This window comes from Oncorhynchus masou, chromosome 23 (assembly GCF_036934945.1).
Source record: "Oncorhynchus masou masou isolate Uvic2021 chromosome 23, UVic_Omas_1.1, whole genome shotgun sequence".
NCBI classification, from domain to species: Eukaryota; Metazoa; Chordata; class Actinopteri; order Salmoniformes; family Salmonidae; genus Oncorhynchus; species Oncorhynchus masou.
In genome coordinates this window covers 15976169-15999820 of record NC_088234.1, presented here as the reverse complement: position 1 = coordinate 15999820, position 23652 = coordinate 15976169, and the positions used below count along the sequence as shown (strand labels likewise).

Sequence of the window (23652 nt, the reverse complement as noted above, 5' to 3'; positions counted from 1 at the left end):
AGCTGCGCGTAACAAGCCTCACAGCAACTCCATTGATCGTCAAGGCGAGAATGGAGTTTGTTACGCATGCGATATTAAACAAGGAATGGTGCTCCAACCCAAAACCATTACATACTGGTGTTTACCTCAGCTCATTGGCTATCTACCCAGCTAGATTTCAAGAAGATCAGTGGTCATTGGGCAGAAATACAGTCCATCAACGAAGCTTCGCTAAAATGATTGGTGCGTAAGGTAGTCATTGCTCGTTGTCTTCAAATCAGTTCACTTTGGTCAATACTCACCGCAAAAAAAACAATGAGGTTTGGCTGTGTTGCACACATCCAGAGGAATGCACTGAAACCAACCATGACTAGATAAACAATGGTTTACCATGTGTAATTATGTCGAATGCTCCGTAAAAAAAATGATAGAGATGGAATTCACGGCACAAACAGGTTACAAAATGTTTCGATTTAAGCTATAAAAATTGATTTTATCAAAGAACACGGCACTTCATTTGATCACTGGGACCCTCAGGAAGAGAAATAAGAGTAAGATATCAGAATGTAAAGTCATAATTTTACCTTCAGATGTGAATGTGTAAAAACTGTCATGGCGGAAAATGTTTCTGTTGTTGATTGCTCTTCTCAAACAAAAGCATGTTATTTGTTCTCTGTAATAGCTATTTTAAATTGGAAAACATTGTTTGATTACCAAGATCCTAATATTTTGAAGGGTATAAGACACTTGCATTTTCAAGAATGTCTAATGTTACAATGTTATACTTTTAGTTGTCACTCTGAAATTTCCCCTGATGTTGATCCCTGTAGAGGGATCGCAGCCATAACATTAATTAACATAATGAGTGACGTCCTGCGCCAAGGTAAGCCACCAGTACTTTCCAGAGATGGACTGAATGGTGTGGGTGATACCTGGATGTCCAGGGATGACAGCTGTGTGCCCAAGTCAATAGCTGATCCCTTACCCCTGTGGGAACGAAGGTGTTCTCAGGAGGACAGGTGGCACATGGATACAATTTCTGTGGATTACCTTGGCATTGGGACAGGACCGCCCACAACCTACTTCTGAGGCGTCCAACTACACCACAAAGGGCAGTGTAGAATCTGGATGTTTAAGCAACGGGGCGGAGGTGAAATGACCCTTCAGCAGGCGAAGGACAGCCAGACAGTGAAATGTATACTAAGAAAGGTTTGGCGGAAAGTGATGAGGATGGAATGCTCATGCCAAACCCAGGAGACGGTTGATCACGTGGCTGTCCCTCTGCTCTTGTGGATCCCCGGTTAGAACATACCGGACACCGTTGAAGCTGGTGCCCCTTCCGTTTGAAATAAGAACAGAGCCACAGCTGTTTACGACGGCGTCGCTCAGCTGCGGAGAGGTGTGTCGCCCCCACCTCCATGGGTTCAGGCTCTGACTCAGAACGATCAACGGAGGAGGGAGAGAGGCAGTGCGGGTTCCGATACTCCCGAAGCAGGTTATCCAGACGGAGGACCATTGTGATGAGGGTGTCCAAGGATAGGATATCATCTCGGCACGCTAAACTCCTTCTGGATCTCTTCTAAAGAGGTTGCAGAGCGCTGGCTCATTCCAGCTGCTGGATGCTGCCACTGTCTGAAAGGTGAGCACATACTCTTCCGCGGTCTGGCCATCCTGCCGTAGTTGGAGTAGGCGCTCACCCCCCTCTCTACCCTCCGGTGGCTGGTCGAAGACAACCCTGAACAGAGCCATGAACCCCACATAGGAACCCAGCTTATCCTCTCCTCTCTCACAGATGGCCGTGGCCCACTCCAATGCTCGTCCTGTCAGCAGAGAAATATATGTGGCAACCTTGGACCTCTTGGTGGTGGGGGCTCCCATCTGATGAGCGAAATAGAGGGAGCACTGGAGTAGGAAGCCACGTCATTTCAATGGAGTCCTGTCATATTTGTCCAGGAAGGACAATCTGGCATTGCTGAACAGGACGGACAGCTGGATGGGCTGTGGTGCTGGGTCGACATGTGTTAGAGAATCCTCCGCTGTTTGGAGATGAAGCCCCTTGAGTAATGAAGAGGACCTCATCCATAGCCGTTCCCAAATGAGCCAGCTGGTCGAGGTGTTGACGAAGTAGGTGACCCTGTTCAGCGACCATCTGGGAGATGTCTTGATTGACTGCTGCTTCCATTTGTGGAGGTAGTGTTCTGTAACATAGACGCCGAGAGTCAGGAAGCAAGTGCAGTTAGTGAGTTTAATAACAACAAACATGGCTCGATAACAAAACAAGAGAAGTGTCTGACATGGAAACACAAACAACAATACCTGATGACTGATAACAAAAGAGTGCGATATAAAGGGTAAGTAATCAAGGGAGTAATGAAGTCCAGACTCATAATGAGACGCAGGTGTGCTTGAAGATGGTTGCCAGGTATGTGTAAAGGTGGGTTGCCAGGACCTGTGGTTAGTAGACAGACGATGTTGAATGCCGGAGAGTAGGAGTAGACGTTACAGAAACACAATGTTTTGAATGAATAGCCCAAAAATGTTCATACGTTTCTATTGATTCAATTTATCAAATTAACTGATAAAAACATACAAAAAACAGATGTGTGAAAATGTTTTTAAAAAAGAAGCGTGTGTTACAGAAGGTTAATTAAATAAAACATGTTACTGCTTGACAGACAGTGTCTCTATGCAATCATTACCAATTTGGGGTAAAAAATGACCCCTTTTGGTGCTTTTAAGATACAAATATGTTGGTGCTTTTAGTTGTTATTTTTATTACCACTACTACTATAACAACGACTACAACAGCAACATCAACTCATGCCTCTGTAACTCTTTCAGACCAGGAGATGGTACTTCAGAAACCTAATCATGTGTTGGAGATGCCTGGAGGACCTCTCTTCCTCACTCTGAGAGGCAGCCAGGAGCCTCCACCCACAACAACCTCCCCAGTCAGCAGTCAGGTGAGGCCAGACTATACAGACACACCTATACAGTACATGCAGAGTCACATAACCTGCTAGACACAACATTCAGCAGTCAGGTGAGGCCAGACTATACAGACACACCTATACAGTACATGCAGAGTCACATAACCTGCTAGACACAACATTCAGCAGTCAGGTGAGGCCAGACTTAACAGACACACCTATACAGTACATGCAGAGTCACATAAACTGCTAGACACAACATTCAGCAGTCAGGTGAGGCCAGACTTAACAGACACACCTATACAGTACATGCAGAGTCACATAAACTGCTAGACACAACATTCAGCAGTCAGGTGAGGCCAGACTATACAGACACACCTATACAGTACATGCAGAGTCACATAACCTGCTAGACACAACATTCAGCAGTCAGGTGAGGCCAGACTATACAGACACACCTATACAGTACATGCAGAGTCACATAACCTGCTAGACACAACATTCAGCAGTCAGGTGAGGCCAGACTTAACAGACACACCTATACAGTACATGCAGAGTCACATAAACTGCTAGACACAACATTCAGCAGTCAGGTGAGGCCAGACTTAACAGACACACCTATACAGTACATGCAGAGTCACATAAACTGCTAGACACAACATTCAGCAGTCAGGTGAGGCCAGACTATACAGACACACCTATACAGTACATGCAGAGTCACATAACCTGCTAGACACAACATTCAGCAGTCAGGTGAGGCCAGACTATACAGACACACCTATACAGTACATGCAGAGTCACATAACCTGCTAGACACAACATTCAGCAGTCAGGTGAGGCCAGACTATACAGACACACCTATACAGTACATGCAGAGTCACATAACCTGCTAGACACAACATTCAGCAGTCAGGTGAGGCCAGACTATACAGACACACCTATACAGTACATGCAGAGTCACATAACCTGCTAGACACAACATTCAGCAGTCAGGTGAGGCCAGACTATACAGACACACCTATACAGTACATGCAGAGTCACATAACCTGCTAGACACAACATTCAGCAGTCAGGTGAGGCCAGACTATACAGACACACCTATACAGTACATGCAGAGTCACATAACCTGCTAGACACAACATTCAGCAGTCAGGTGAGGCCAGACTATACAGACACACCTATACAGTACATGCAGAGTCACATAACCTGCTAGACACAACATTCAGCAGTCAGGTGAGGCCAGACTATACAGACACACCTATACAGTACATGCAGAGTCACATAACCTGCTAGACACAACATTCAGCAGTCAGGTGAGGCCAGACTATACAGACACACCTATACAGTACATGCAGAGTCACATAACCTGCTAGACACAACATTCAGCAGTCAGGTGAGGCCAGACTATACAGACACACCTATACAGTACATGCAGAGTCACATAACCTGCTAGACACAACATTCAGCAGTCAGGTGAGGCCAGACTATACAGACACACCTATACAGTACATGCAGAGTCACATAACCTGCTAGACACAACATTCAGCAGTCAGGTGAGGCCAGACTTAACAGACACACCTATACAGTACATGCAGAGTCACATAACCTGCTAGACACAACATTCAGCAGTCAGGTGAGGCCAGACTTAACAGACACACCTATACAGTACATGCAGAGTCACATAACCTGCTAGACACAACATTCAGCAGTCAGGTGAGGCCAGACTATACAGACACACCTATACAGTACATGCAGAGTCACATAACCTGCTAGACACAACATTCAGCAGTCAGGTGAGGCCAGACTATACAGACACACCTATACAGTACATGCAGAGTCACATAACCTGCTAGACACAACATTCAGCAGTCAGGTGAGGCCAGACTATACAGACACACCTATACAGTACATGCAGAGTCACATAACCTGCTAGACACAACATTCAGCAGTCAGGTGAGGCCAGACTATACAGTACATGCAGAGTCACATAACCTGCTAGACACAACATTCAGCAGTCAGGTGAGGCCAGACTATACAGACACACCTATACAGTACATGCAGAGTCACATAACCTGCTAGACACAACATTCAGCAGTCAGGTGAGGCCAGACTATACAGACACACCTATACAGTACATGCAGAGTCACATAACCTGCTAGACACAACATTCAGCAGTCAGGTGAGGCCAGACTATACAGACACACCTATACAGTACATGCAGAGTCACATAACCTGCTAGACACAACATTCAGCAGTCAGGTGAGGCCAGACTATACAGACACACCTATACAGTACATGCAGAGTCACATAACCTGCTAGACACAACATTCAGCAGTCAGGTGAGGCCAGACTATACAGACACACCTATACAGTACATGCAGAGTCACATAACCTGCTAGACACAACATTCAGCAGTCAGGTGAGGCCAGACTATACAGACACACCTATACAGTACATGCAGAGTCACATAACCTGCTAGACACAACATTCAGCAGTCAGGTGAGGTCAGACTATACAGACACACCTATACAGTACATGCAGAGTCACATAACCTGCTAGACACAACATTCAGCAGTCAGGTGAGGCCAGACTATACAGACACACCTATACAGTACATGCAGAGTCACATAACCTGCTAGACACAACATTCAGCAGTCAGGTGAGGCCAGACTATACAGACACACCTATACAGTACATGCAGAGTCACATAACCTGCTAGACACAACATTCAGCAGTCAGGTGAGGCCAGACTATACAGACACACCTATACAGTACATGCAGAGTCACATAACCTGCTAGACACAACATTCAGCAGTCAGGTGAGGCCAGACTATACAGACACACCTATACAGTACATGCAGAGTCACATAACCTGCTAGACACAACATTCAGCAGTCAGGTGAGGCCAGACTATACAGACACACCTATACAGTACATGCAGAGTCACATAACCTGCTAGACACAACATTCAGCAGTCAGGTGAGGCCAGACTATACAGACACACCTATACAGTACATGCAGAGTCACATAACCTGCTAGACACAACATTCAGCAGTCAGGTGAGGCCAGACTATACAGACACACCTATACAGTACATGCAGAGTCACATAACCTGCTAGACACAACATTCAGCAGTCAGGTGAGGCCAGACTATACAGACACACCTATACAGTACATGCAGAGTCACATAACCTGCTAGACACAACATTCAGCAGTCAGGTGAGGCCAGACTATACAGACACACCTATACAGTACATGCAGAGTCACATAACCTGCTAGACACAACATTCAGCAGTCAGGTGAGGCCAGACTATACAGACACACCTATACAGTACATGCAGAGCCACATAACCTGCTAGACACAACATTCAGCAGTCAGGTGAGGCCAGACTATACAGACACACCTATACAGTACATGCAGAGTCACATAACCTGCTTAATAAGACATTTATGTTCCATAACATGAGGTCAAAATAGTCTGCATTGATTTTATTGCATGTTTGATTTTATGATGAGTAAAATATACATTTACAATATGAGAAATGACAAGAACATACATTTTAGCCAAACGAATCTGTATTAAACTAAACTGGACAAATGCCAAACGAGTTGATAGATTTATAATATAATCCAGACGCAGCTGTACGGTTGACCTACAATAATAAATGAATAATAAACATAGATAAAGACAGACATAATAATCATTAACAGTGGAATTCCCCAGGACTTACACCTTTTATCTCTGACTCTAGAGTCACCAGTCCCTCCCATTCCATCCCTCCCTCCCTGTCCAGACATCACCACCTGGTTTCCTAGAGCATGAACTCCATCTAGACTCCTACCTCCTGAGATACCTGAAGGAGAGCCCTGGGGCTGGAAGAGACCTGCAGCAGCAGCTGTCCTCTCTGGGCTGCTCTGTCCACCTCCATCCAGAGGACGGGAGGGCAGTGGTCAGAGGCTCAGGCCAAGCTGGGTCATGTGGAGATGGGGTTGGGGTGGGACCATGGAAGGTACAGGTTGAGAGACTGTTAAAACAGCTCCCTGTGCGGTACAAATGCCACTATGAGGTAGACCCACGTAAGCTCCAGACTCTGCTGCAGAGCAGTACCCTGGGTTCGGAGGATGTGAGGGTTTACTGCGAGGCAGGGAAAGGGTTTGCGGTGGTGGTTGGGGAGGGGCCCGAGGTCCAGGCCAAGCTGAAGGAGCTGGAGGCCTTCCAGGGTCAGGGTCTGAGCTCCTGGAAGAAGGAGAAGATCAGCACCACCTGTCGTCTGGGACAGTCCAAGCTCCGGCTTCTAGGTGAAGTGATAGAGAAGGATCTAGGTGAGGCTGTTCCAGGGGTGAGGGTGACGCGCAGTGACTCATCTCAGCTGGTGCTGGAGGGTTCAGCAAGTGATGTCAGGACAGCCAGACAGTTAGTTACAGATAAAATCTCTCTGGTGCTGGAGCGGGTGGTGCCTGAGGTGTCCCCCCAACTCCTGTCCTTCCTGAGGGATGAGTATGGGAGGTCTGGGAACCTGAGCAGTCTGCTGGGGTTGGGACTCCATGTGGAGGTACAGTTGGGGGATACAGAGCTCCGTCTTTTCTCCCTCTCCTCTGGGAAACTGGACCAGGCTGAGAAGGATCTGCTGGGGGAGTTTGGGGAGGAGAAGATCGATGTGCCCAACTGTGGCACCCTGCCATCTGAACTGAAATCCAAGCTTGAGAAGAAGGTGAAGGAGATGAACCAGAGCAGATGCAGGGTGGTGGCCAGGTATGGTCCTGGGTGTAGAGTGCAGTTGCTGGGACACGTGAAGGAGGTTCAGGAGCTGAGGGAGGAGATCGGGGCCTTTCTGATAGACCCGTCCAGTGTGGAGGAGACAGTGTGTCTCCCTTACCCGGCGATTGCTGACCACCTACCAGAACTGCTGGAGAGGATCGGTGTGGAACACACTGGGGTGACCCTCTACCCCTCAGCCTCAGCCATCCACCCCACTGTGGTGCTCTCTGGACCCTCTGTCCGGGTGGCCCAGGTTAGGGACAGGTTGGGTCCCGCTCTGGCCTCCTTGGTCCACCAGACTGTGACCATAGACCAGCCGGGGGCACTACGCTACTTCCAGGGCCTGGGAAGGGAGGACCTTGGAGTGGTGGGTCGCTCTCAACACTGCTTCATCCAGCTGCACAACCACGGTGGTGTTGCCAGCGAAGCTCGCGCCGGACCAAGACTGGAGGAGATGGTCACAGCCACCAGCTATCGCCTCCAGAGGGGGCTGCAGGTTGTGGTCCGTCAAGGTGACATCACCAAGGAACGGGCGGATGCGCTGGTGAACACAGCCAATGAGGACCTGGATCACGCTGGGGGCGTGGCTGCAGCTCTAAGCCGTGCGGGGGGGCCTGAGGTACAACAGGCCAGCAGAGATCTGGTTAGGCAGATAGGGAGAGTACCCACAGGTACAGTGGTAGAGAGTACAGGAGGGAAGTTGCCTTGTAAGATACTGCTGCACGCAGTGGGACCAGTAGAGGGCAGCGTAGGTGGGAATGAGCGCCCTCTGCTGGAGAAGACAGTAAAGACAGTCCTGGATCTGGCAGAGACCATGGAACTCCAGACCCTGGCCATGCCCTGCATCAGCTCAGGGTTATTCGGCGTTCCTCTGAAGGTGTGCTCTGAGGCCATAGTCTCTGCAGTGAGGGACTTTGGGAGGGAACAGCGCATCCTTACCAAGGTCACTCTGATTGATGTGAGTGGAGAGGCAGTGAGAGCCATGCAGGAGGCCTGTGATAGGCTGTTACAGGGCAAGAGGGAGATTTCTGAGTGGGAGAGAATGTCGAGCACCACCACTACCACTACACATGCTCCTCAGAAAGACACCACTGCTGCCTCCACCAGGGGACCAGTGGCTCCAGAGGTCTGTGTCCAAGTGGAGATCATCCAGGGAACCATAGAGAAACAGGAGGTGAGACAGACTCAATGTTCCCTTTCTCTTTTACACTTCGTCTTCCTTTTTCTCTTCCCCTTTTACTTAATTTCTTTATCTCCCCCCCTCTCTCTGTCTGTCTCTCTGTCTGTCTCTCTGTCCCTCTGTCTGTCCCTCTGTCTGTCTCTCTGTCCCTCTGTCTGTCCCTCTGTCTGTGTCTTTGTCTGTATGTCTGACTGTCTGTCTCTCTCTGAAGGTGGATGCTCTGGTGTCACCCATGGCTGGTAGTGACCCTCTCTCCTCCCGAGTGGGTCATGTCTTGTCGGAGGCAGCTGGACCGGCGCTGATGACAGCATTTCTGAGGGAATTAGGGGGACGGACTGCACCTGGTGACAACGTCCTGGTGGAGGGACTGTCTGGTCTCAGCTCTGGCCGCGTCTTCTTCCTCAGCTGTCTACAATGGGACAACAACCTCCAAGGACCAGCAGTACAGGTTTGTCCCCTTGTATGTGTCCCTGTGTCCATGTCTGTGTGTGTGTGTGTGTGTGCATCTGTGAGTGTGTCTTCACTTGGCAATTGTGACCTTTGAATCACCAGTAACCCAGCACCTCTGGTCCTCTCTCAGGCTCTGAGGCAGGGTGTGAGGAGAGTTCTAGCCTCTTGTGAGTTCCGGGGACTCTGTTCTGTTGCCTTCCCTGTACTTGGAACTGGTGGTGTTCTCCAGTTCCCTCACAATATGGTAACACAGGTTCTGCTAGAAGAGATCCGTAGGTATGAACAGAATCGAGCGAGCAGAACCCCCTTCCTTGTCCGCATTGTTGTCCATCCCAATGACAGAGATTCTACCAAGGTGAGAAGAGACTTTTAAAGAAGGGCACCTCTCTTGACTTCAATGGATGTTTCATGCAAAATCAAAACTCAAGTTACTGTTTAACACAGTTCATCACTGGTTGCCCTTGACTTGTGGTTGTATTCTGTTTTACTTCCAGGCTTTCCAGACTTCCCAGTGTGCTTTGCATGTCAGAGGGTTTGTAATGGATGCTTCTCCAGATCAAAGTGAGTTAAGGAAACTATTCCTGTCATATTTACAAATACACCTCTGATGTCTTCAACCAGGATCTCAGTGATCATTGCCTTATTGCCTGCGTCCATAATGGGTCTGTGGTCAAACGACCACCCCTCATCACTGTCAAACGCTCCCTAAAACACTTCTGCGGGCAGGCCTTTCTAATCGACCAGGCCCGGGTATCCTGGAAGGATATTGACCTCATCCCGTCAGTTGAGGATGCCTGGTTGATCTTTAAAAGTGCTTTCCTCACCATCTTAAATAAGCATGCCCCATTCAAAAAATGTAGAACGAGGAACAGATATAGCCCCTGGTTCCCACCTGACTTGACTGCCCTTGACCAGCACAAAAACATCCTGTGGCGTACTGCATTAGCATCAAATAGCCCCTGTGATATGCAGCTTTTCAGGGAAGTGAGGAACCAATATACACAGTCAGTTAGGAAAGCAAAGGCTAGCTTTTTCAACAGAAATGTGCATCCTGTAGCACTAATTCCCAAAAGTTCTGGGACACTGTAAAGTCCATGGAGAATATGAGGGGCGGCAAGGTAGCCTAGTGGTTAGAGTGTTGGACTAGTAACCGGAAGGTTTCAAGTTCAAACCCCCAAAATGACAAGGTACAAATCTGTCGTTCTGCCCCTGAACAGGCAGTTAACCCACTGTTCCCAGGCCGTCATTGAAAATAAGAATATGTTCTTAACTGACTTGCCTGGTTAAATCAAGGTAAAATAAAAAAAATAAAGAGCACCTCCTCCCAGCTGCCCACTGCACTGAGGCTAGGAAACACTGTCACCACTAATAAATCCACAATAATCGAGAATTTCAAAAAGCATTTTTCTACGGCTAGCCATGCTTTTCACCTGCCCAACCCTAAGTGTCATGCACAAGTAGATGTCCTAACCGACTTGCCAAAACTATAGTTTGTTAACAAGAAATTTGTGGAGTGGTTGAAAAACAAGTTTTAATGACTCCAACATAAGTGTATGTAAACTTCTGACTTCAACTGTACATGTCCTGTAGTTATTACTATGCATGACATTCCAACATTGTAGCCTGTACATTGAATATATTCACTGATCATGTACTCTTCCTTGGCAAATAAAGGTGAGGTTCAGGTATGAATCTCTGAGACATTCTTTTTCATTCATGTCAAACTCCATTCTTTGAATGATGCTGTGTCTTCATGTATGTATTACAATTATACACTTCAACAGTGATTACCACTCCTGCTCCTGGGACATCAATGATTACACACTGTAACCATGAAATAGACTAGAAACATGATTGATTCGTAATTCATATATACAGAAAAGAACTATGCATATCTAACTCCCTTCATCTGCATTAGTCTGAGTACACAGGATAGTATTTCAATTAAATCCCTCCTCTCTACATTTTCCTCCTCTGTCTCTGCTGCTAAAGCCACTTTCTACCACTCTAAATTCCAAGCATCTGCCTCTAACCCTAGGAAGCTCTTTGCCACCTTCTCCTCCCTCCTGAATCCTCCTCCCCCTCCCCCCCCCTCCTCCCTCTCTGCAGATGACTTCGTCAACCATTTTGAAAAGAAGGTCGACGACATCCGATCCTCGTTTGCTAAGTCAAACGACACCGCTGGTTCTGCTCACACTGCCCTACCCTGTGCTCTGACCTCTTTCTCCCCTCTCTCTCCAGATGAAATCTCGCTTCTTGTGACGGCCGGCCGCCCAACAACCTGCCCGCTCGACCCTATCCCCTCCTCTCTCCTCCAGACCATTTCCGGGGACCTTCTCCCTTACCTCACCTCGCTCATCAACTCATCCCTGACCGCTGGCTACGTCCCTTCCGTCTTCAAGAGAGCGAGAGTTGCACCCCTTCTGAAAAAACCTACACTCGATCCCTCCGATGTCAACAACTACAGACCAGTATCCCTTCTTTCTTTTCTCTCCAAAACTCTTGAACGTGCCGTCCTTGGCCAGCTCTCCCGCTATCTCTCTCAGAATGACCTTCTTGATCCAAATCAGTCAGGTTTCAAGACTAGTCACTCAACTGAGACTGCTCTTCTCTGCATCACGGAGGCGCTCCGCACTGCTAAAGCTAACTCTCTCTCCTCTGCTCTCATCCTTCTAGACCTATCGGCTGCCTTCGATACTGTGAACCATCAGATCCTCCTCTCCACCCTCTCCGAGTTGGGCATCTCCGGCGCGGCCCACGCTTGGATTGCGTCCTACCTGACAGGTCGCTCCTACCAGGTGGCGTGGCGAGAATCTGTCTCCTCGCCACGCGCTCTCACCACTGGTGTCCCCCAGGGCTCTGTTCTAGGCCCTCTCCTATTCTCGCTATACACCAAGTCACTTGGCTCTGTCATAACCTCACATGGTCTCTCCTATCATTGCTATGCAGACGACACACAATTAATCTTCTCCTTTCCCCCTTCTGATGACCAGGTGGCGAATCGCATCTCTGCATGTCTGGCAGACATATCAGTGTGGATGACGGATCACCACCTCAAGCTGAACCTCGGCAAGACGGAGCTGCTCTTCCTCCCGGGGAAGGACTGCCCGTTCCATGATCTCGCCATCACGGTTGACAACTCCATTGTGTCCTCCTCCCAGAGCGCTAAGAACCTTGGCGTGATCCTGGACAACACCCTGTCGTTCTCAACCAACATCATGGCGGTGGCCCGTTCCTGTAGGTTCATGCTCTACAACATCCGCAGAGTACGACCCTGCCTCACACAGGAAGCGGCGCAGGTCCTAATCCAGGCACTTGTCATCTCCCGTCTGGATTACTGCAACTCGCTGTTGGCTGGGCTCCCTGCCTGTGCCATTAAACCCCTACAACTCATCCAGAACGCCGCAGCCCGTCTGGTGTTCAACCTTCCCAAGTTCTCTCACGTCACCCCGCTCCTCCGCTCTCTCCACTGGCTTCCAGTTGAAGCTCGCATCCGCTACAAGACCATGGTGCTTGCCTACGGAGCTGTGAGGGGAACGGCACCGCAGTACCTCCAGGCTCTGATCAGGCCCTACACCCAAACAAGGACACTGCGTTCATCCACCTCTGGCCTGCTCGCCTCCCTACCATTGAGGAAGTACAGTTCCCGCTCAGCCCAGTCAAAACTGTTCGCTGCTCTGGCCCCCCAATGGTGGAACAAACTCCCTCACGACGCCAGGACAGCGGAGTCAATCACCACCTTCCGGAGACACCTGAAACCCCACCTCTTCAAGGAATACCTAGGATAGGATAAGTAATCCTTCTCACCACCCCCCCCCCCTTAATGATTTAGATGCACTATTGTAAAGTGGCTGTTCCACTGGATGTCAGAAGGTGAATTCACCAATTTGTAAGTCGCTCTGGATAAGAGCGTCTGCTAAATGACTTAAATGTAAATGTAAATGTAAATAATTCATTTCAACCTGTGGAGAATTTGAAAGGTTTTCTTGAAAGAAGTTAATTATCCAGGTGTTATAACTACATAAATGCATTAGAATTATGATAATTGTAATATTATATCATAAATACAAGTTCAATCTGAACTTCAATGCACATATGTTGTGCGTTATAAAACAAGGAAGAAAGACGAGGTGGTGAGAGAGGTGTAGAAGACAGAAAGGGAAAGAGGTAAGAACAGAGGCAGACAGCATATGACTCATGAATTACAGTGCTACCCTAATATTCTCTCAGTTCTTCACAATTGCGGTGTCTCCTAACCAGCCTTGGGCCCCCAGTTGGCCCGAAGGTTATCTTAAGAGCGGGTGAGGTGGCGATGACGGGACTGGCTTCCTCTCTCACATCAAAACATACCTGCAGACGAGAGACAGGTGGATAGAGAGAGAACATGATTATGCCTTGTTTTCTTTATTCTAACACGGCCAGTCATCATAATCATCAGGAGGTGAAATGCAAAACTGACCCTGGATCATTAACTCTGGGACTACTACATCTCTTGTCTTATTTACATTTTAAAGCATCTCTTTAATAATACTTCCTGTTGACCCGACCAAGTGACATCTCACCTATGATCATATGCCCACTGTGTCAGCCAGTTCAGATGCGGGAGGGGTTCACCAAACCAGCTGATATAACCGTAGAGAGTTTAGAGAAAAAGGAGAGAGGGATGAAGTGAAGGAGAGATACTATTATTTTGTGTGTGTGGTCTCACCTTGTGTCCACACTAAGTGGCTGCAGAGTACTTAATGATGAAAAACAGACACATGAGGACAAACAATAGAAGATAATGTCAATAGAAGATACTGTATGTGACGCAGACACCTATCGGAGTGTACCTGAAACATTTTACTATAGAGGGCTGTGTCTCACCACTTGGTTCTTGTAAGTCTAACCCCCAGGGAAATCATAACTTGGCAGCAACAGATAGTCCAGAGAAAATGGCTGTGTTTATGTGGTGTAAATCTGAAAATTAGCAGCTGACATCTAAAAGGTTTTTTAATGAATGCATGTGAAACAGGTTCCATGTACAACAAGACAGGCAGAGATGGAGAAAAACAACACAGAACAGTTTAATTACCTCTGGTTATGGACATTTTTGCCAGCAATAAACCTTGCCACGGCCTGTTCCTCGGACAGTGAACATCTGGCAATATCTACATTTTCAACCCCTTGATCAGCTCGCTCTCTGAATGTAAAGAAAACAGATTATTTTTTATAGATCTGAAAACAATAACTGAGATATCTAAAGCAGCAGGTGTCATTTTTAGGATACATAAATACAGCCCAGTGCTGCTTACCTGAGATCCCGTCTTCGTAGGTGTCTGCTTTGATGCACTAAATGCACTAAAATAAGGCCCGTTTTTTTCACGATTACTTCAAAACGACAGCAAGCAGCTGAGAAATAGGGTCATATTATGAAACTGGGCTCCACAGCGGATGCAACGAACTAGTGTCCAGCTAACTACGATTTCAGAGCACTCTAAGTCTGAATGTACCAGAGCACAGAATAATTACTTTACTAGCGCTCAACACCTGTTGAATATGGAAGTGGTCAGTAAACGTCAGAAAAAAAGCGCAATTCAATTGTTTCCAGCAGCACATTCACAGTCACCAACACTCTGGTTAACACGAAAACTGCCTTACCAGCTCTGCTAGGATGAGTAAAATGGTCAGTGGTTTCATTTGTGTCTGGAAGTAGCTAGCCAACGTTAGCTTGGGTGCTTGACTGTTGTAAGGCCAGAATGCTCAAATCAACCCTACTCCTCGGTCCGAATGTCCAGTGTGCCCTCCGAGAGCGAAACGGTCTGAATTTAGAAACAGACAATTTTTCTCTGAATTTAAACACCATAATATTAATCTAATTAATTAAGCAAAATTTCTTCAAATCAATCCCATATACTATGTTATTACAAAAAAGCTTTTAAATTCTCTGGTAATGCCAATACGGAATACTATCAAATGCTTCTCAAAGATGCCCACTGGTGGTCAAACTAGCAATAACCTGCAGTAACAGAAGAAATGACTGAGAATTAAAAGACGTGCCACAGAATGTTGCAGCAGCACGCAGGGTGTGCCGCAGTATGACGCAACTTTTAAAGGAGGAACCACTGTACATGGAGGATATTTGTGCAGAATTCTGCATGCAGAGTCTCAATTTAGTATTTGTCTCATTTTGTGAATTATTGGTTAGTGAGCGGGCCCCAGACCTCACAACCATAAAGGGCAATGGGTTCTATAACTGATAAGTAAGTATTTTTAGCCAGATCCTAATTGGTATGTCGGCTTTTATGTTCCTTTTGATGGCATAGAAGGCCCTTCTTGTCTTGTCTCTCAGCTCATTCACAGCTTTGTGGAGGTTACCTGTGGCGCTGATGTTTAGGCCAAGATATGTATCGTTTGTTGTGTGCTCTATGGCAATGGTGTCTAGATGGAATTTGTATTTGTGGTCCTGGCCTTTTTTGGAACACCATTATTTTTGTCTTACTGAGATTTACTGTCAGGGCCCAGGTCTGACGGAATCTGTGCAGAAGATCTAGGTGCTGTTGTAGGCCCTCCATGGTTGGGGACAGAAGCACCAGATCATCAGCAAACAGTAGACAATTGACTTCAGATTCTAGTACTGAAAGGGTGAGGCCGGGTGCTGGAGACTGTTCTAGTGCCCTCGCCAATTCGTTGATATATATGTTGAAGATGATGTGGCTTAAGTTGCCTCCCTGTCTCACCTAACGGCCCTGTGGAAAGAAATGTGTGTTTTTTGCCAATTTTAACCGCACAGTTGTTCTTTGTGTACATGGATTTTATAATGTTGGATGTTTTTCCCCCAACACCTCTTTCCATCAATTTGTATAGCAGACCCTCATGCCAAATAGAAATCAACAATGCATGAGAAAACTTTGCTTAGGTTAAGGTTTGTTTGTTTGTTGGTCAACTATTTGTTAATTTCTCTGTCTCTCTGTCTCTTTGTCTCTGTCTCTCTCTCTGCCTTTGTTTTGTTTTGTTTTTTTGTCAATTGTTTGTCAATCTCTCTCTCTCTCGCTTAGCCTCCTTCTATCGCCACGTCTCAACTACTCAGGACGAGGTCTCTGCCACGCTGGGCAGTGTCAAGCTACAACTGGTCTTTGGCGACATCATCCGTGAGACCACTGATGTCATCATCAACACCACAGACTTCTCAGCCAACCATTCAGGTAGCACTAGTTATCATTGTCCTCCAATGTGCTTTTGATTAGTCATCACTGTGTGTGTGTGTGTATGTTTGTTTGTTCGGTTCGCTGTGTCCCCTCACGTCCCCTTATCTTCCTTTAGGTGTCTCCAAAGCTATTCTGACTGCTGCAGGTCCCACAGTCCAAGCAGCGTTAGCACAAGGTTGGTTTTACAGTGTTTCCATACACAATCCTATTAACACAATCACAAACTCTCAGAGCAATCCGTTCACACAAGTCAGAAAGTAATCATTTGACAAAGGAAAATCATTTTCCACTATGATATAGAGACATTGAATAATTACTTCACAGATCGTTTTACAAGCCTATTCTTCACTTATTAAACAAGGCAGGTGGGAGGAGCTACAGGAGGACGGGCTCATTATAATGGCTGGAATGGAATAAATGGAACCCAGTCAAACACATCAAATGTATGGGAACCACATGCTCGACTCCCTTCCTTGATTCAATTCCAGCCATTACAATGAGCCCTTCCTCCTCTAGCCCCTACTACCAGCCTCCACTGTCACTCATACGTCTATATTTGAACAATAAGTGCCAACCAGTGGATGCTGCTGAGGGGAGGACAGCGCATAATCATTTCTGGAATGGAGTCAATGGAATGGCATCAAACACATCAAAGACGTGGTTTCCATGTGGTTGATACCATTCCATTGACTCCATTCCAGCCATTATTATGAGCTGTCCTCCCCTCAGAAGCCTCCATATCTTTCTTTTTCTCTCCATCAGTGGGTGTGCCAGGAGACTTGATGTGCACCACAGGGCCCGGTGCACTGGGCTGCAAGGAGATCGTTCACGTCAGCTTTAAACGCGACACACAGAGGATCAGCAAGGTCTGTGGGAAGATACTGAAACAGTGTGAGAGAAGGGGCTACCGCTCTGCAGCCTTCCCTGCAGTCAACACTGGTATGTACAGTGTGTCTTATTTTGTGTGAAATGCATAACCGACTCCCTTGATTTGCTCTTGTATCAACCCTCTGCCATATCAATTTGTGTTCAATATTTTTATTGTGCGCAGTTGTTAGTCTTACATTTCGTAGGACACAATTTAGTTAATGTCAAAACAAATACTGATGAACAAGTTCATTAGTGACAGCAGCATCTATATTCTGTAATATACTGGTTAGATGATATTCTAGACATTAAAAAAATATATATTTTTTTGTCCAGGAGCTGCTCGAGCAGACTCTGGCTCTGTGTGTAAGGCCATGTTGGATGGCATGGCGTCAAGTGTGAGGGATTTGTCCCCCAACATCCTCTCTGTCATCCGCATTGTCATGCTGCAGAGACCCGTCTTCCAGGCATTCAGGTCAGTCTCCATTTTAATTGTCTGAAATGGTGGGGTCTCTGATGTGCCTTGGTTTAGATCAGCGGCTTCCCAACCCTGTTCCTGAAGAGCTAGGCTACAGTCCAAACATGTTCATTTGACCCCCATTAGCCCTGGCGCTAGCCACTTCCCCTCGTCGAAACTGGATGCAGTTTGATTGTCATCTTAAGTGGAGGTCCAGTTGACAAACAGCCCTCGATTTAGCTGGAGGGACCGAGTGAAGAACCTGGATCACTTGTCTGGTTGATATGACCCACAATTCAATTCAAAATGTTGTCACGTGTCAAACTTCAGTGGTTGCAAAGTGTCCAATTTTATCAACGCGGCTGCATTTTCGGTATGTGAGACAAAATTATGATGCTATCTTGCAAAAATTATTCATTGATTACATTGATTTTGGGGTTGGGCAATGGGAATTACGATCAAATTGACTGAGTCTCGTAGTGAGGAGCATATAAAACATAGCTAGCTTCATAAACATATTTTGGGTCATTTATTGAAATAAATTACACACATAACTTTCAGTGTTGGGATTGGAGCGATAGCTCGCAGTCGGCTCTCCAGCTTTGACATGCAAACAAACAAAAACATAAATAAAATGTCCTGTCCAAAGCTTTTTTGAAATAAATTACCAAAATATAAAACTAGCTAGCCAGCTATGGGTAACTGTAGCTAGCTACCTGATAAAACTGCTAGCTAGCTATGTTAGCTTGCTAGGTACATTAATAGCTTTAGGTTGGTCGTTTTTAAGCTGAACTTCAAGATTTCTACCAAGGATGTCGCGCCTCCGATTATCACTCTCCCTCGCTTGGGCAAGGGACATTGAAGGTACACTCGGATGTGATGATGTAAAACGTCATTCAAGGTCCGAGGGCTCTCTACTTTGCGTTTGGACTGCAATACCCTACCATGCTGTAGATTTAGAGTGGAACCCTTATGTAGCACACCTGATTCTAATAATTAGCTGGTTGATAAGCTGAGTCAGGTTAGTTACAACTGGGGTTGGAGTGAAAAACTTACAGAGGTAGCTCTCCAGGAACAGGGTTGGGCAACCCTGGTTTAAATGGTATGGTAAGTTTGTTTGTAGTTTGCTTCACTTATAGAATGAGTTTTGTTATTTTACGAGTTTTAGCTGTGATGTCTGGATGTTAAGCTTTGGACAGGACATTTTATTTATGTTTTTGTTTGTTTGCAGGTCAGAGCTGGAGAGCCGACTGGGAGCTATCGCTCCAATCCCAACACTGAAAGGTATGTGTGTTTGTGTGTATACTTTGTATGTACAAATGATCCTTATTCTTGGGTATGTAGATATAACTTGGACCCAGAGTTTTACCTGGTGATGCTTTGATGACAGGGAAAACTTTGGATCCTAGTTATAAAATGTGACTTTACACTCTGTCTTAACCCTCTTCTCTTTGTCTCCTCAGAGAGAGCCCAACAGATACTGAAGAAGAAACTGAGGATCGGCTTTTCCTCCCCCTCACATGGCTCCCTTCCCCCTCCTCATGCCCTTCCAGGCCTCACCATCACCCCCTGGAGACCGCCCCCGGTGGTGCTGAGCGTGGTGGGGCGTGGGGCGGACGCCATCAGGGGGGCCAGGCGGGAGCTGGAGGCCATCTTGCAGAACCAGCTGACTCAGATAGATGTGAAGGGAGAGGACCTGTGCATGCTGGGAGATGTGGAGCTGCAGGCCGTGCAGAAGAATGCTAAGGTCCTGGGAGTGAGCCTGGAGCTGGGTAGAGTTAGGAGGGCAGGAGGGGTGGAAGCTGGAGCTGTAGGTGGAGCTGCGACTGGAGAGGGGTTTTATGTTCTCCGAGGCCTGAAGGAGGACGTTCTGAGCGTGCGGGAGGTGCTGGACAGTGCGCTCAGTGGCGCCCTCCGTAGGGAGATGCAAGAGAGAAATTAGGCACTACTGGCCCTCAGTGTCCAGTGGTCTATGTGCAGGCATGGTGATGTTTGGGAGGAGCTGGGGATGCATGACAACTACCATCTGGAGTTATATGTTATATATGTTATATTTTGGTCAGATAGTGGATGCTTTTATCCAGAGCGACTTTACAGTCAGACGTTGATTTGTAGTTAACACTAACCCTTCAATCCATTATGACATCAGCCTGATGACCCATAGCCACTATTGATTTCACTGTTATCTTTAAAACCCGTTTAACATTTTAAACATCTTCTGATAGTCCTGTTCATGCCGTAAACTCCACTTATAGTCCTGTGTGCCATTACAATGAGCCCATCCTCCTCTAGCTCCTCCCACCAGCCTCCAATGTGATGCACAGCCAATACATTAGGTGGCGGCATGCACCTACAACATTTGTTTGCGGACCGCCATAATACCAAAGAAGAAGAAGAAAGTCGAGGAGTGAAGTCAGGGGAGGTGCATCTGTGACAGCCGAAAGTCGGACACAAATGTGATTTTCCAACAGCAAAGCTCAGATCAATATGACAGTGTTGCAATTGTTTATACAAGTTTTTCTTTATCACACCCTCACAAACTGAAATCACATGTGGGTAGAAGGAATTATACAACAAACAAAGTGATGAGGCTGTTTGTATGTGGCTGCCGCTGCTATGCAAGTGACCTGTGTGTGCAGGTGATCAGGGGTGTATTCATTCTGCCGATTCAGTTGAAAAACATTTCTTAAACGGAAGGAAACGAAACAGGGATAGACCTGCCTGAATTTCTCCAATAGAAACTAAACTTTTGTTTTGCTTGCAAAACAACGTTTTTCAACTGTTTGGACTAATGATTACACCTTAGATCAGCTGGATGCAGGCAAGAGTGTGCAAGGCAGTACTGAATGTGTCACTGTCTGTCATCTTGTTTACTCCAATTTGTCTCTCCACATATGCACCTACATTCAAAACATGAATTTGTAGGCTAGGTTGTAGCAACCTCGTTATGGGTATAGGGAAAATGTGATTATCATGTAGTAGCCTAAACCTATCAATGATACATGGAGCTGTGTAAATGGAATATGAATGAGTCATCCAATATACTGTGATAGTATGTCCACTGAATACGTGAAGAGTGGCATAGTTGGTTCCTGTTTAACCTGTCAGGTTTTTGGCCACGTTCGCGTGGGTCAAACAAAAACAAGCTAATAATTGGTTGACAATAGAGCCACACACAATGCAGGGGATGGCTGGTAAAGAGCAACTGCAGAAACTTACATTCGAATGCAGTCAAAACTACATTACCTATGATCACATGATTTTTGTAAAGTTCATGCAGTCCACATTAGGCGCAAGTCTGACCATTTTTATCCCCATAATGCAACACACTTTGAAAGGCGGTGACCACATGACAAAACTGATCAACTTGAACGTGCCCAAGGTGTATATTGCCAAGTTGCATACCAAAGTGTGTTTATTTTGCGAGAAGTGTGCTCGCGCGCTTCAGCCTACATTGATTGGCAAGTTCACCTGCAAAAGAAAACTGACAGGAGGCCTGATGATCGGTAAACGGTTGTGCTGTTCGAATGAAACTGATTTGAGACTATGTACAGTAGCTATTAGAAGAAAGCGAATAGGCTACTTTAAGTTACAATATGGAAATGTACAAATACCCCGTTTTCTTCGAGGTTCCCAGTCTGGATCCAGCACAGAAAGAGAAGATTGAAAAGTACTTTCAGGTTCGCCGTAAATCTGGTGGTGGAGACTGCGGACCGATACACAATGTTGGTGACAACGTTTACAAGATCGCATTTTTTGACCAAACAGGTATGAAAATGTTGAAATTAGTATTTGAACTGTACTTGAAACTAAAGGTGAAACGTAAAAAAGTATCTTAAAATGTTTTCCTGTCGATAATTCTGGAACAGTTTCACTTTCACATTTAAATTAGCTACATCACAGACCCTGCTCACCTCATACATCTCTTGTCACATCATAACCAATAGAAGTTAAAGGGATAGTTCACTCAAATTACAAATGTACATATTGTTTCCATACCCTCTAAGCAGTCTATGGACAAGGTATGACTGCAATCCATGCTTCAGTTTAGTTTTCCTGGCACTGTTTCCATAATGTTTTAGTATTTGTGGCACAAATCCCATTCAGGTCATGGGACCGATATTTTAACCAGTTGGTTTTATATTCAGACTTTCAACAGATATTTGCCAAAAGCCATTTAAAATTGTAAAAAATCAATAACTCATTAATTAATTGTCACAGAAACATAAAAATAGATATGGTAAATTCTATAAAGTATACTTGCTTTGACAAAAAAAAATCCAGTTTTGATTTGATGGAAATACATAACATCTTTAAAATGCAATTTAAAGCTATATAAATCAATAACTAATTCAGCCGTTGTGACAGAATCAAACGAGCTATGATTTATTCTATATCAGTACGTTTTGAACATAAATATCAGTACGTTTTGAATACAAATTCCAGTTTTGATAGAAATATATAAGATGCCAATAAAAGTGGTATAAATCTAACTAATTCACCGTTTGTCACAGAAACATCAAACTAGGTATGATTGATTCTATAAATGTCTAGCATACTTTTACAACCTTTGTTTTTATGAAAATTCCAGTATAATTAAATCAAGTTTTCAAAGCGCTGGCAGTGCATTCAGACTGCTATCACCCGAAGCATGCGCACAAGATGAATATACATGCAAGCCATGCATACTTGCAGAGCTCGTGCACCTGTATACAGGGTTTTGTTCCTGCTTCAGGTGAGTCTGATGGCACCACCGCCCATATAGCCGATAATGTCCAACGTAGGGTGTACCGGTACTCCAGATTAGCTCAATGACCATTTACTTAGCCTCTGAGGCAGGGAGTAGGAAGCAGGTGCAGTTAGTGAGTTTAATAACGATGAACGATAACAAGAGAAGCATCTGACATGGAAACAAAAAATACTACCTAATGACAAGAGTGCTATATAAAGGGTAAGTAATCAAGGGAGTAATAAAGTCCAGGTGTGACTGATAATGAGATGCAGGTGTGCGTTGCCAGGACCGGTGGTTAGTAGACCGGCGACGTCGAGTGCTGGAGAGGGGGAGTAGATGTGGCAGTTCCCCCGACACTCGGCCCCAGCCGCAGGACGACTCCGACCAGGTGGAGCAGCCCGGTCTGGACACAAAAGTGGAATTCTCGGATGATTTTGGGATCTAGAAAGTCGTCCATTGGAACCCAACACCACTTCTCTGGATTGTACCCCTCCCAGTCCACCAGGTACTGGAGCCGACCCCCATGACATTGTAAGTCTAGGATGGATCTGACGGCATAGGCAGGACTTCCCTCAATGTCCGGGAGGAGGGTGTCGTGGGGGATGGCATCAGCCAGGGGACCAGGAACCACTGGCCTGAGAAGGGAAACATGAAAAGATGGTGAGAGCCGGAAGTTAGTGGGGAGTTGTAATCTGTAAATAACATTGTTGACCCTCCAGAGGACCTTGAACGACCCCACAAACCAGGGACTCAGCTCCTTACATTCCAGGTGGAGCGGGAGGATTCTGGCAGAGAGCCGGACGCGATCACCAGGATGGAACACGGTAGCCTCATTGCAGTGGCCATCCGCCTGCTCTTTCTGACGATGCACTGGAGTCTCATGTGAGCATCGTTCCATACCTCTTCTGCATGCCTGAACCACTCGTTTACCACAGGAGCTTCGGTCTGGCTCAGAATCCATGGAGCCAGGGCTGGCTGATAACCCAGAACACACTGGAAGGGATTCAGCCCGGTGCAGGAGTGTCGCAATAAACTCTGGGTGTATTCAGCCCAAGGAAGGAATCGGACCAAATCCCACCTGCCGATCCTGGCAGTGGCTCCTCAGGAACCT

At 46.3% G+C, this 23652-nt stretch overlaps 1 protein-coding gene across 1 annotated transcript in view; it reads left to right on the top strand.

Annotated features, from left to right (window-relative positions):
- Nucleotides 1–23652, top strand: part of LOC135510065 (uncharacterized) — a 51805-nt gene that overhangs the window by 4150 nt on the left and 24003 nt on the right. The window contains exons 2-13 of the mRNA XM_064930869.1: nt 2821–2942; nt 6662–8842; nt 9060–9296; nt 9429–9653; nt 9793–9859; nt 16336–16482; nt 16601–16660; nt 17248–17424; nt 17689–17827; nt 19041–19093; nt 19273–19748; nt 21388–21577. Coding sequence (XP_064786941.1) covers nt 2821–2942; nt 6662–8842; nt 9060–9296; nt 9429–9653; nt 9793–9859; nt 16336–16482; nt 16601–16660; nt 17248–17424; nt 17689–17827; nt 19041–19093; nt 19273–19748; nt 21388–21577 — 4074 coding nt within the window. The remainder of the gene's footprint in view (nt 1–2820; nt 2943–6661; nt 8843–9059; nt 9297–9428; nt 9654–9792; nt 9860–16335; nt 16483–16600; nt 16661–17247; nt 17425–17688; nt 17828–19040; nt 19094–19272; nt 19749–21387; nt 21578–23652) is intronic.